The sequence below is a fragment of the Spermophilus citellus genome (genome assembly GCF_964194105.1).
Source record: "Spermophilus citellus genome assembly, chromosome: 2".
NCBI lineage: Eukaryota > Metazoa > Chordata > Mammalia > Rodentia > Sciuridae > Spermophilus > Spermophilus citellus.
The window spans coordinates 28,333,426-28,345,993 of record NC_138183.1 but is presented as its reverse complement, the minus strand read 5'-3'; the positions used below and the strand labels follow the sequence as shown (position 1 = coordinate 28,345,993).

Genomic DNA, 12,568 nt, shown 5'->3' with positions numbered 1-12,568 from the left:
GTGTGAAGCTAGGTAGTATTACCTATCTTTCAGTGCCTCTTTCTTCATTAGCAAAATTAATATACCATCCCTGCTGATTCCAGGACATTTTCTAAAACTAAAACTAATAATAATAATAATGGAAGAGAAATGATTAGATATATCTACATCAAAAAGTCAGATTTTCCTGATTCATGTCCTCATATGAACTCTGTAGATGACAAGGACACATGAAGATGGGGAATTATTCTGCAGTGACTGAATTCCTTCTGGTGGGGCTTTCTCAATACCCAGAACTCCAGAATTTTCTCTTTGTGCTCTGCCTCATCATGTACAACATTATCTTACTAGGAAACAGTCTCCTCATTATCATCAGCATCCTGGATCCTCGCCTCCATACTCCCATGTACTTCTTTCTTGGAAATCTCTCATTCTTAGACATCTGTTACACATCATCAACTATTCCCCAAATGCTTATTATATTTATGTCAGAAATAAAATCCATCTCCTTTCTTGGATGTACTCTGCAGATGGTTATCTCCCTTGGCTTGGGCTGCACTGAATGTATCCTCCTGGCTGTGATGGCCTATGACAGGTATGTAGCCATCCGCAACCCACTGAGGTACCCCATCATCATGAACAAGGTGTTATACATGCACTTGGCTGTGTGGTCCTGGGCCTTAGGCTGCATGAACTCCTTAGTGCAAACAGTCATGACAATGGTGTTGCCTTTCTGTGGTAACAATGTTATTGATCATCTTACCTGTGAGATCCTGGCTCTTCTAAAACTTGTGTGCTCAGATATATCAATGAATGTGCTTATTCTGACAGTGGCAAGTGTTGTTTTATTGGTGATTCCTCTGCTGTTAATTTTTGTGTCCTATATTTTCATTCTCTCTTCCATCCTAAAAATTAATTCTGCTGAGGGGAGAAAAAAAGCCTTTTCTACCTGTTCAGCCCACCTGACTGTGGTGATCTTATTCTATGGGTCAGCCCTTTTTATGTACATGAAACCCAAGTCAAACAACACGAAAGTATCTGATGAAATCATTGGACTGTCCTATGGAGTGATAACCCCAATGTTGAATCCCATCATCTATAGCCTGAGGAATAAGGAAGTAAAAGAGGCTCTGAAGAAAATTTTGAAAAGACACTTGCATCTAACAAAAATATGAAAGGCCTTGAAACATGTGATTCTCTCAACACAGGATCAGATCAGGTGTATTATAGTCACAGAAAAAGTCTGCTTGTAAGGCCATACATAGGACTCCGTTCTTTTCAATCTGGAATGCTCATATAAAGCTTCTGAATATTGTCTTGTTTGCAGTCCCTGTATGTGCACAGCTCCTCTAATTAGTCCCTATACACCTTTCTATCATATGAATCTTATCCTCTCTGCCTTCTGGTATCTAATCTCTCCTATTTTTCTTTCTTCCTTATTTTTCAATCTCTCTGCTCCTTTTCCTTCTCCCTTTTGTCCTTCCTCTCCTCCCTCTGTCACCTATTTACTTTTCTCTTCCTTCGTCCTCTTAGTCTCCTTTCTCAATCATTTTAAATTGAAGATACATGTGTGTGTGTGTGTGTGTGTGTGTGTGTGTGTGTGTGTGTGTTTTGTCTTGCACAGTCTCTTCTGGTAAAAGTATCCTTCTTTTGATGAGTCAACGGTCCATCCATTTAAATTTATGTGCTTCTAGACAGGGCTGATCCAATCTTTTGTAAATAGTGGAAAGAACTGAACATTGGCCTAGTCAATTAAAAACAAAATCCTTCTTGCCACAGTGATTCATTCAGCATTTCAAGTGAGCCAAGTCAGGCTAATCAAACTCAATCCAAGGTTATTGTCCCTGTAGGAGAAAAAAAAAGGGAACACTTCCGGCTAGAGTTGTTAAACATGGAGAGAATGCTTCTGGAGCCAATCTTTGCCCATACATGGAGAAAGTCTAAATGAAAAATCAGAGTTGTGAGAAGGAGGGGGAGAGGATGTCCGATGCAGTTACTTTAACTCCTTGATCAAGCTGTGTCTAAAATCAAATTCACAAATGTTCTTTTGGTTATATGAGTAACTAAATCACCTTTCTATTAAAAACTAACTTTAAATTAGATTATTAATTACTTAGAATCAAACAGTTGTAACTAATGTATTATTTTCCCGCCTCTCCATATATATTTTTGAAGCAAAAAATTATGGGTATATATAATTTAAGTAGTCCCAAATTCTCCAGTACTCAGCGGTCTTCCTTTTTCTTTCATTAACTAATTTATAATCATATAATTTTGATTATTCATGCAGGTAAATACTCTAGTCACCTCCCCAATAATTTCTAAGCAGTGTTTACTTTTCCCTACATTTTGATTTTCATTTTTATCCCAGATTATTATTCTAAACTTTACTACCATTCCTGTGAGTAATCCGATATGCCTCTTTGTTTTTAAACTCTCAACAGTATATTTTGCCCACAAATAATAGACATAACTATCCTAAATACCCAATTCTAAAGATCACAATATTTAACATCTTTCTTTAGACTGAAAAATAAGATTGATGATACAGCAAGAAAAAGAAAAATATTAAACATCACTGGTTTTGTTATCTCTTAGCCATGCCCAGGGCCCCTCTCAAGTCTATTTTCCTCTTTATCACTTTCCTGCTACCAGGTTGATAGTATCTATTCATTTTTAAAAGAACAGTGCTTAGTCACCAGGAAATAGGGCATTAATGATTTTAAAATATTGAAGTCCAATCTATAAGAACCTGAATGATGAGTTCTGTTTGAAAATATATCAAGCTGCACACTTAGGATTTGTCCACTCTCAAAAAAGATCCAATAAAGAAATATACAACCCATTGCCTGCCTCACATTATGAATATTAGGATAATCATCACAGCCCTTCTAAAACTAGGATCTACATGATTCATTCTTAACAAAGGAAGAACCATGATTGGAATCCAGCAATCCAAAGTACTTTTAACATCCTTTATTTGAGTTTCTTATAAGCTCCAATACTACAGCAATATTTTTAAAAATCCCCTTGTATTTCAGCTCACAGCTGATCTGAAGCATCTATTTCCACCATTTACTAAGACCAGTCTTCTTACAGTTTCCACCTTTTCTTTTTCCATTCCATACTTCCTTAATAAGGATAGTCTTTTTTATTTAAAATAGTGTGCCCTCTGAGAGCAAAAAAAAAAAATTAGAGAATCATGGATTTTAAAAGAATTGAGCAATTTAACCCTTAAATTCTGGGTTGAAAGATGTTAAAATTCTTGAGAAGTTTTATTTTACTATATTATTTATCAACATAAACTTAGCTTTTTTTTCCACACTTCACAGATGTTATCTTTTTACCACTCTATCAACTTTTCCAAGAAGAAATTATTTCTTTCTCTTCTATTCTAACATAGGTTTTATAATTTGCCTCCATTACATTTCTTGTTATATGTTTTATAGTTATTCAGTGTAGCACAGTTGGAGGAAGGGCTTAGAAGTCAAGAAGAAATGATTATGAACTATAGTTAACTAGAATTATGAACTTTTATTTATTAGATTCTATATTTCCCATAAACTAAAATGTTGAATTTAATACCTAGCTCGGGGTGGTGGGGAGTGTTATGATTGAATTAAAAAATGCAAAATATTTTATTCAGTACTTTTTAATGTCATGCAATGAAACATGCACATTCCTCATGCTTCTACGCATATACAACTATCTCTTCTAATAGCCCCTGAATTTCTTAAAGGCAAGATATGAAAGTAATATTTATTTAAAAGACCTTGTTATCCAGAAAAAAAACAGGCATTTATTGTGAATGTGTGTTGAATAAATGTGACTGCCTTTCTTATGCTATAGGTAAATAAGGATATTTGCCATTGCTTAAATAATCCCTACAATTGCCATTCACTTACACTAAAATTGCCCTCCCTGTAATCTACCTATAAAAACTCAAACTGCCTCTCAAAACTATCTCCTCTGACTTAAAAGACTTCTTAAAAATCCTAGCACAACTCTTATTTCTTCTTCCACTATTAAATTTCTATAGCAAACTATTTAGTTTTTGGTATATTTATCTGGTTAAGATTTATATTCTCTTCATTATAAACCTGCTATTCATTGAAATTTTACTAGGAGAAAAGCCTCCAACTTGTCTGGTCTTGAAATCCCACAATTATTAACAAAGTGGGCTTCGATGAATACATTAACTGTATCATTATATAGTGTTTTTTAATGAAATTTATTCACTTAAGGGAATTTCATTAACACAGAATATGGGAAGTATGACTGTGATAAATGTAATACAATTACTATAGCAAAAATCCTGGTTAAACTAACATGTCCTGTTTTACATATATTGGTTTTGTTTTTGTTTTTAATTCTGGTCATCATAAAATTGATAACAGGTTGGCTTAGTCTACCTAATCCATTTACAAGTACATCTAATCACTGAGCTAGTTATAGAGTGTATTATAACTGACAATAACCAAAAGAAAAAGACATTTATATGAAGAACAATGTGTGCCTCAGCCCTGAGATCTAGCATAATAGGTATTTTAAATATAACCAGTCCAAAACAGAATCAATGGATTCTCCTATCCTCAAACTACTCCTCAAGTCTTGCTCATCTCAGGAAGTATAACACCACACAAGAATGCCCATCCAACCCACTACCACAATATACTGTGATCACCTCCATTGCTACCATACTATTCCAAGCCACATGGTCTCACCTATGCTAATGCAAAGGCTTCCCAAATCCCTTTACAGACTTTTGTTGTCCACAACTCCACTTTTGTTTTCCCACAATTCATTCTTTGCACAGCAGACAGAGTGTTGTTTTTAGAATAGTACATATTTAGCCCATAGAACAAATAAAAACTATCAATGGTATTTTTAAAATCAGAATAGTGGCTGTCATTGTGGGGGAGGGGTGATTTCAGGTATCAATTGGGCTGGGGCATGAGGGAACTTTTCTGAGGTTATGTTAATATTCTATAACTTGATATGCATTTCAGTGAAACAGGCATGCATTTGTCAGAATGTTGTTACATTCATATTTGTTGAAAACAATTGATTAAATGAAAAACTAATATTAAACTCTAGTTAATAATAAACATGCTAAACTATTTAAATAAAAGTACAATGATATCTATAGTTAGAAATACACTCAAAAAATTACTTGAATTAATGGAGGGATACAGAGATGGATAAATACACAGAATGATATAAGAAAATCTGGTAAAATATTGATGGTAGATGTAAGTTGATGGGTATATAATGTTTAACAAATATTTTTTCAGTTTTTCTTTATGTTTCAAATTTTCATAATACGGTAACCAAAAAAATATATCATTAATCTGTCAGGAATACACCTTTTGAATGAATTTGGTATCCGTGATGACACAAGGACAGAATTTGGATCCTAAATGATATCATTATAAATTCTTTTAAACTTAGTTTAAGAAAAATTTCTACTATTTTAAAAGGGAAAACTTTTTAATGGATTATTTACAACTTTTACAAGAGAGAAATTAAAAATAAATTTTAGTGGTCCCTATGAAACTTAATTTCTTATACTGAACTCTTGTCAGGGTTTTAGTCACTAATCCTAGGGGAATGAGCACAAGGGGAGAAGAAAAGTGAAGAAGGAGATCAGATGATTTACTAGAATCAAATTGTAAGATAATAAGAAAAAGAGAAAACAATAAATTTCTTTGAAATGATGGAAGTTTGATGGTGGTCATTCATGTGCCTTTGGTTATTTCTGATGGAACTAATGATTCCCCAGGCATATCAGACTGTATAGACTTTAGCAGTTGGCTTTAAAGCTGGCTCTTCCTACAGTATTTACTTTTTAAGTATACATTTTCAATACAATTAAGGCCAAGAAATTTTGATGATGCCATTCATGTTTACACAAGATATTTGCCTATACACCTTGTAACACTGTTACCCTTAAAACAATCAAGTTACAAGATCACATTTCCCAGAGTTTTTTCTGACTTGGAACCTCTATAAAAAATAAGTTGAAGTTTATTTCAAGCAATTAATATATAAGCTAGCTGAATTATTTCTATCACATGCTACTCACATTCTCACACAAGATAGGTGACAAAAATTATTATAAATATGAGTTACTATTGGGTGAGGCTAACATAAATGGACAGTGGTTATATTATAATAATAATTTGGGTGATTACAGAACACAGGTGTTAATATATAGGCTGTACTCTATATCATTATATAAAATGGGAAATGAGACTACTCCACATAATGAATACTAATGATATTGGTGATGAAAGGCCTACTGAGTATAAATTTTATGCTCTGGGTTCAGAAGGAATGATGTCTTTGTGAGAAATTCATGAAGATTTAGGTATCTTAATGTCTTATACTCTCTCATACAGTGGAATGATATTCGGGAACAAAAAAGCAAACAAACAACCCCTGGCAAATACCAAATTAATTATTTAAGATTCATAAAGCAAAACAGATCTCAAGAGAGTGACCTATATTTTCCAGCTTTGAACAGGGCTAGGAAATTTTATTATGTTTTTAAACTAGCTGTCTTATTACAATAGTGAAGTCATAGAATGATTATGTATAAGTATATAATGTGTACAAAACTACATAATGTTTTGATATGTATATTATGACATTGGTATTTGCCTTACATCTATTCTTTAAGATGTTTAAGATGCCAAGTTATGAAATATAGAATTGACTTTTTAGCTTTGCAACATAAAGAGTAAAATGATAACACCTAGAATAAGATTCTGTCTGAAGAAGACACCTTTCTGGTTTTTTTATATGTGCAATGCAGTCTAGGTTTGTAGTAAAATTTTGCAGGCTCATTTAAATTTTAAAATCTAAACTTATGAAAGGTGGTTTCAGTTCATCATTTTTATAATATGTAACAATGATTACATAATGCTTACAACTAAGTAATTCACTTTTTAAAAGTAAATACAAGTGTATAAGCATGTTTATAAATAAGCAAAATGTAATGGTAAAAATAAATGCCTAAAAGTAAACCTGGAAATTGGTCTAAGAAAGTCATGATGCTTCCCACATAGAATACTATTCCAGCTCTTTATAACTGAAACTCAGTTTGCTCTTAATAATGAATGATATTATCATATCTTAATATCATATAGCAGCATTTATTTTCTGAGATGCTTCAAAATAACAAAAAAAAATGTCAGCAATAAACACAGGGCCTCAGGTCAATGGAATAATTTCTTTAGATTATCCAAATAAATAACTGAAAACTGGGAATTCTATATCAAATTAAACTTTCATGAGAGAAGGCAAAATAAAGACATTTTTAGGGAAAAAATAAAAAAGATTTTTACCACCCAGACAATACTAGCAACAAAAATTTCCTTAACTTAAAGAAATGAAAATACAGTAAACAAAAAAATTACTAAATACATATCTAAACTGCCACTAGTTTTGTAAGAGAAAGAAAGAAATGAAAGATGTACTTAAAAACAAGGTAAAAAAGAATAGACACAATATGAAAGATGATAAGAGAGGTTAAATGTGAACATTTTAAGGCCCTTGTATACCCATCTTTAAAAGTTAGGGCAATTGTTTGTGGGAGGTGGGGGTAGGGAATGTTCTTTCATAGTAGAAAATGTTTTAAAAGGCAATAAAATGTTTATGAAATTGAGGATACATTAGGAAAGAAAGCAAGTTTCAATGATTACCAAAGACATTCAAACCACAATTCATGGTTACAATGTAACACACATTATAAATTCACATCAACAATACCTAACAATAAAACAGGGTTTCTCCCAAGATGCAGGGAAATCTTAACTTTAAAAAATACAACAGCACAATTCACCATAATATTAATTGAAGAATTAAAAACAAATGATAATTTCAGTAAACGCAGAAAAATATTTTGATAACATTCCCTATTCATTCATAATTGTAAAAGGTAAATAACTTAGCAAACTAGAAAGAGAAGATTTCCTTAATAACCTCATAAAAGATATTTAACGAAAACTTACAATTAACAAAATTTTTTAAAGTTCCAAACAAGATGAGGATGCCTGTTTTTACATCCCATATTCAATGTTGCAGAGGTCCTACTGCACCATAGAGAAAGGGAGATGAGGAGGGTAAAATAGGATGAGGAGAGTAAGTGAAAGAAGGAAAAATGGAGAGAAAAAATGAAAAATATAATGATAGGGAGGACACAAGGAAGAAAATAAGGAAGGGCAAGAAGAAGAAAGGAAGTGACAGGAAGTGTGAAGACTGGAAAGACAGAAACAAAACTGTCATTACTGCCTGAAAATAAGTCTGTCTACATAGAAAGTCAGAAAATAAAAATCTGTAAAAAGAAAAAATTTAAACTCATAAGAGTCTCTGGCATGGCTGCCAAGCACAAGATCAATGTATAAAATTCAGTAGTAATTATGCAACACTTACAAATGGTTAGAGAACATACTTGGAGAGCATATTAGGAAGCTGAGCACAGCGGTATATTCCTATAATCCCAAACTACTCAGGAGGCTAAGGCAGCTTCATAAGTTCAAGGTCTGCCTCAGTGTCTCAAGGTAAAAAATAAAAGGGTTGGGGATAAAGCTCATGGGTAGAGCACCCCTGGTTTCAAAATCCAGTACCACGGGGTAGGATGGGGTGCGAAAGAAAAGATGAGGGGAGGGGTGGCAGAGAAAGAAAGGATATCAAAACCAAAAACTTACAAAAAGTATAAAGTGCCCCTGAACAAAACTTCACAAAGAATTTTTGAAGAAAAATATTAATTTTCATGAAAAAACACTACACAAAACCTCTCGTAAACTGGGTAAAGAAACTCAAAAATAAATATGCAAATTCATCCCAATTTTCTCTATATTCAATTAACGCAATTTCAATCAAAATATACTTGAGATATTTTTAATTTCTTAAGTTTAACAAGTAATTGTTTACAAATAATTGATTATGAAGTAGGATCAATCAGGAATAGCCAAGACAATGTTGTAAATAATAAATGAATATATACTCTGCCAAAAGACAAGATGGATAAAAAGCAACAGTAATTCTGGTTTCTTACCTCTGGCACAGTTCAACACGAATATAACAATGTAACAGACTACAGCTAGCAGAAATAATCTGCGTTTAGGTGGAATTTTGTATCCTAAACTAATGGTATTTGATTTAAGTTGACATTACAAATCAGTAGGGAATGATCAACTATTTAATAACTTTTGCTTTAATAATGGCCTACTAATATTGAAAAAAATCAAATTAAATCTATACATTACACTGTGACCACAGTAAGGGTAAGACAGATTAAATATTTAAGAACTGAAAGCAAAACTGTACATCTGGTAGAAAATATTAAAGTATCTTCATACACAAGAAATGTAAAAGTATAACCTAATAGGGCCAAAAAGAAGCAAAAAATATAAAAGACTAATAAATTTAGAAACTTTTATATTGCAAAATAAACTCCTAAAAATTTAAATAATAACCACAAATAAAAGCCTATATCAATAACACGTAGATATTAGAATCCATATTTTTTTGTTTTGTTGTTTGTTAATTTTCAGTGCTGGAGACTGACCTCAAGGCCTTACGTATCTTAAGCATATGCTCTACTACTAAGCTGACCTACCAAACTTCAGAACATTAAAAACAAAAAATCCCATTCAAATCAATATGAAAAACATGACCAGCAAAACGAATGTGGGAGAAGAATATAAACAGGGACATCAACAAAAAGGAAAATAATATGGCCTATAAATGCATGAAAAGATGCTTGATCACAGGAAATCCGAGAAATAGATATTATACCAATAAGACATTTCTAACCCCTATGGTGTGCAAAATGAAAGTCTTACAAGAATTGACAAAAATGTGCAGAAAGAGGAAATTCTCTTCACTGCCTGTGGAAATATGAATAGAAACTATGAACAGAAATTGACAAAATAATTCTACTTACATCAGTGTTGCCAAGAATATATCTATGAAGTTTCTCATTAAAACATTATTTACAAAATAAATATACAAGATCACTTAACAGAAAGGGGGAAGAAATAAATAAGAACCAGCTCACACACTCAAGTACTAAATTATAGGAGCACAATGAAAATGCCTGAGCCAATTCTAAACTATTTGGCTGTCTCTGGCAAGCTACTTAATATCTTTGATTTTTTTTTTCAAATTTTATTTTATTTTATTTATTTTTTTTTATTGGTTGTTCACAACATTACAAAGCTCTTGACATAACATACTTCATACATTGGACTGAAGTGGGTTATGAACCCCCAATTTTACCCCAAATGCAGATTGCAGAGTCACATCGGTTACACTTCCACAATTTTACATAATGTCCTATTGGTCATTGTGCTTGTTTGCTGTTTGTGGGTTAAATCTGTAAGATATAAACATCAACATCACAAAGTGAAATGAACAAAAGTATCAAAGGATTAAGTAAAAGACTCGTTAACAGATCTATAAAATATTACGTATAATAGAATCTAATTTTCTCATCTGCGAAATAGGTATAAGTGATATTCTCTGAAAGATAAGGGGACAGAAATATATGCTTATAAAATATATTTTTATTACAACCACTGTTAAAAAATGAGAAGGGCAGCTAAATAGGTCTGAGGATTAACCAATCAAATGAGGGCTCAGCACATGTTAAACAGGTAATTATGAAAGAGCCTCTATAACATGGATTGTCAGAAATACCTCTTTCCAAGAAACAAAGGCTTAGAAACAACTGATTTCCAATTAAAAGGGGTATAAAACAGGAATTATACCGAAGTAGCCTTTAAAGTTATGACTTTAACTTTCCTTCTTTTTGGTTTTTAATTTATGCTAAGTGAGAGAAGCCTCCAAAATCTCTAAAGGAATAGGAAAATTGGGAAATATATATTTTTTCTCTTTTTAATTTATTTGTTCTTTTAAAATATACATGACAGTAGAGTGCATTTTGACATATTACACATATATGGAGTATAACTTCCCATTCTTGTGGTTGTATATGATAAGGAGTTATACTAATCATGTATTCATATATGAACTAGGAAAGTTATTTTTAACAATAATTATCCAGATATGTGAAGAAATTCATTTTGAATATGAAGCCTACTGTTAAGAGCCCTATTACACTATTTTGAAAACATAATTTGAAATGTTTTTCAGTCAAAATTTTTATCTAAAGTGTTCTGATTTTCCACAAATTATGTGTGTCAACCTTCATAAGAGATAGAAGAACATCTGAACTTAGATCATAGAGTATATGGACATATCTCAGGCAGTATCCTTAAACACCTAATGAGTCCCACAAGCACATGAATTGATGCTCCATTCCTCAACACAATATTGAGACTAGGTAAAACAGAACAAATTATAAAAATGTAAAAGCGTTCATGAGGGCCAAGAGAAGCTAAAAGAAGTTAAAAATTGAATTACTAGCCTAGGTGCGGTGGCACACGTTTATAATCCCAGTGGTTTGGGACGCTAAGGCAGGAAGATCTTAGAGTTCAAAACCAACCTTGGCAAAAGTGAGGCACTAAGCAACTCAGTGAGACTCTATCTCTAAATAAAATACAAAACTTGGCTGGGGATGTGGCTTAGTGGTCAAATGCCCCTGAGTTCAAACCCTGGTACAATTAAAAAAAAAAAGAAACAAGAATAAAGAAAGTTAATTTCTCAGCTATTAGGTACCTAGGACAACTTGTGGAGGTAAAGAGAAATAAATACTTTGGAGAGTATTGGATACAGGTGTTTTGGGGGGTGTTCATGAAAAAATGTTCCAGGCTGTGTACAAGTGCATAAAGATAGAAGGAATCTCAACTTATACCTAGGAAAGAAACAAGCCATATTTAATTAAATAAAAATCTAAAAAAAATAACAAAAGATCTAGTCACAGATTATTCAAAGCAAAAGATTTGCAAAGCCATATTTGGAAAATGTTTGCATTTATTGATAACAGGTTTTAAAATGTCATTGGCACTAAAATTCACTTTCCAAAGCAAAACCTAAAGAAAGTTAATACATTTTTAATATTTAAAAATGATATAATGAATATCCATTCAATGCATGTTTTAGTAATAAAAATACTTTGTTGTATTAATAAAAACATTAGAAATTTTACAATTCGATATTTAAATTTTTCTATCACTTATTCTAATAATAGCAACAAAGAAACTGACAAAGACATACCAAGACTTGTTGACAAACTCAAGAACAGGGATAAATGTATGAATACATCACAATGAATTCCACTTTTATGTAAAAATATCTGTAAATAAATGAAGGAAGACCTGAAAAGTAAAGCAAGGATTACGGGGTTTGGAAGGAGCACTAGGAAATGTATTGGAGCAAATGATGTAACGTACATTTCTGAATATGTCACAATGAACCCCACTGCTATGTATAATTACAGTACACTAGTAAAATACATTTTTAAAAAGAAGAGGAGGGATGCAGTGGCTAGTTTCATTTTCCTCCCAAAAACATTTAATTCAATATTCAACACACAACAGTTACCTAACAAATATCTAGTGATTCGAGTAAGATTCTGTAAGGAAAAGTGAATGTAAGATTTTATTTTTTTAATACCAAT

The 12,568-nt window shown here is 32.2% G+C and overlaps 1 protein-coding gene across 1 annotated transcript; it reads left to right on the top strand.

Moving 5' to 3' along the window:
• Positions 1-209: 209 nt before the first annotated feature.
• Positions 210-1,154, top strand: LOC308641954 (olfactory receptor 13D1-like; the record flags this gene model as incomplete). Its single annotated transcript, XM_081280538.1, has 1 exon — positions 210-1,154. One exon carries the CDS (start codon positions 210-212, stop codon positions 1,152-1,154), a length of 945 nt encoding a protein of 314 aa, XP_081136664.1.
• Between the last annotated feature and the right edge of the window lie 11,414 nt (positions 1,155-12,568).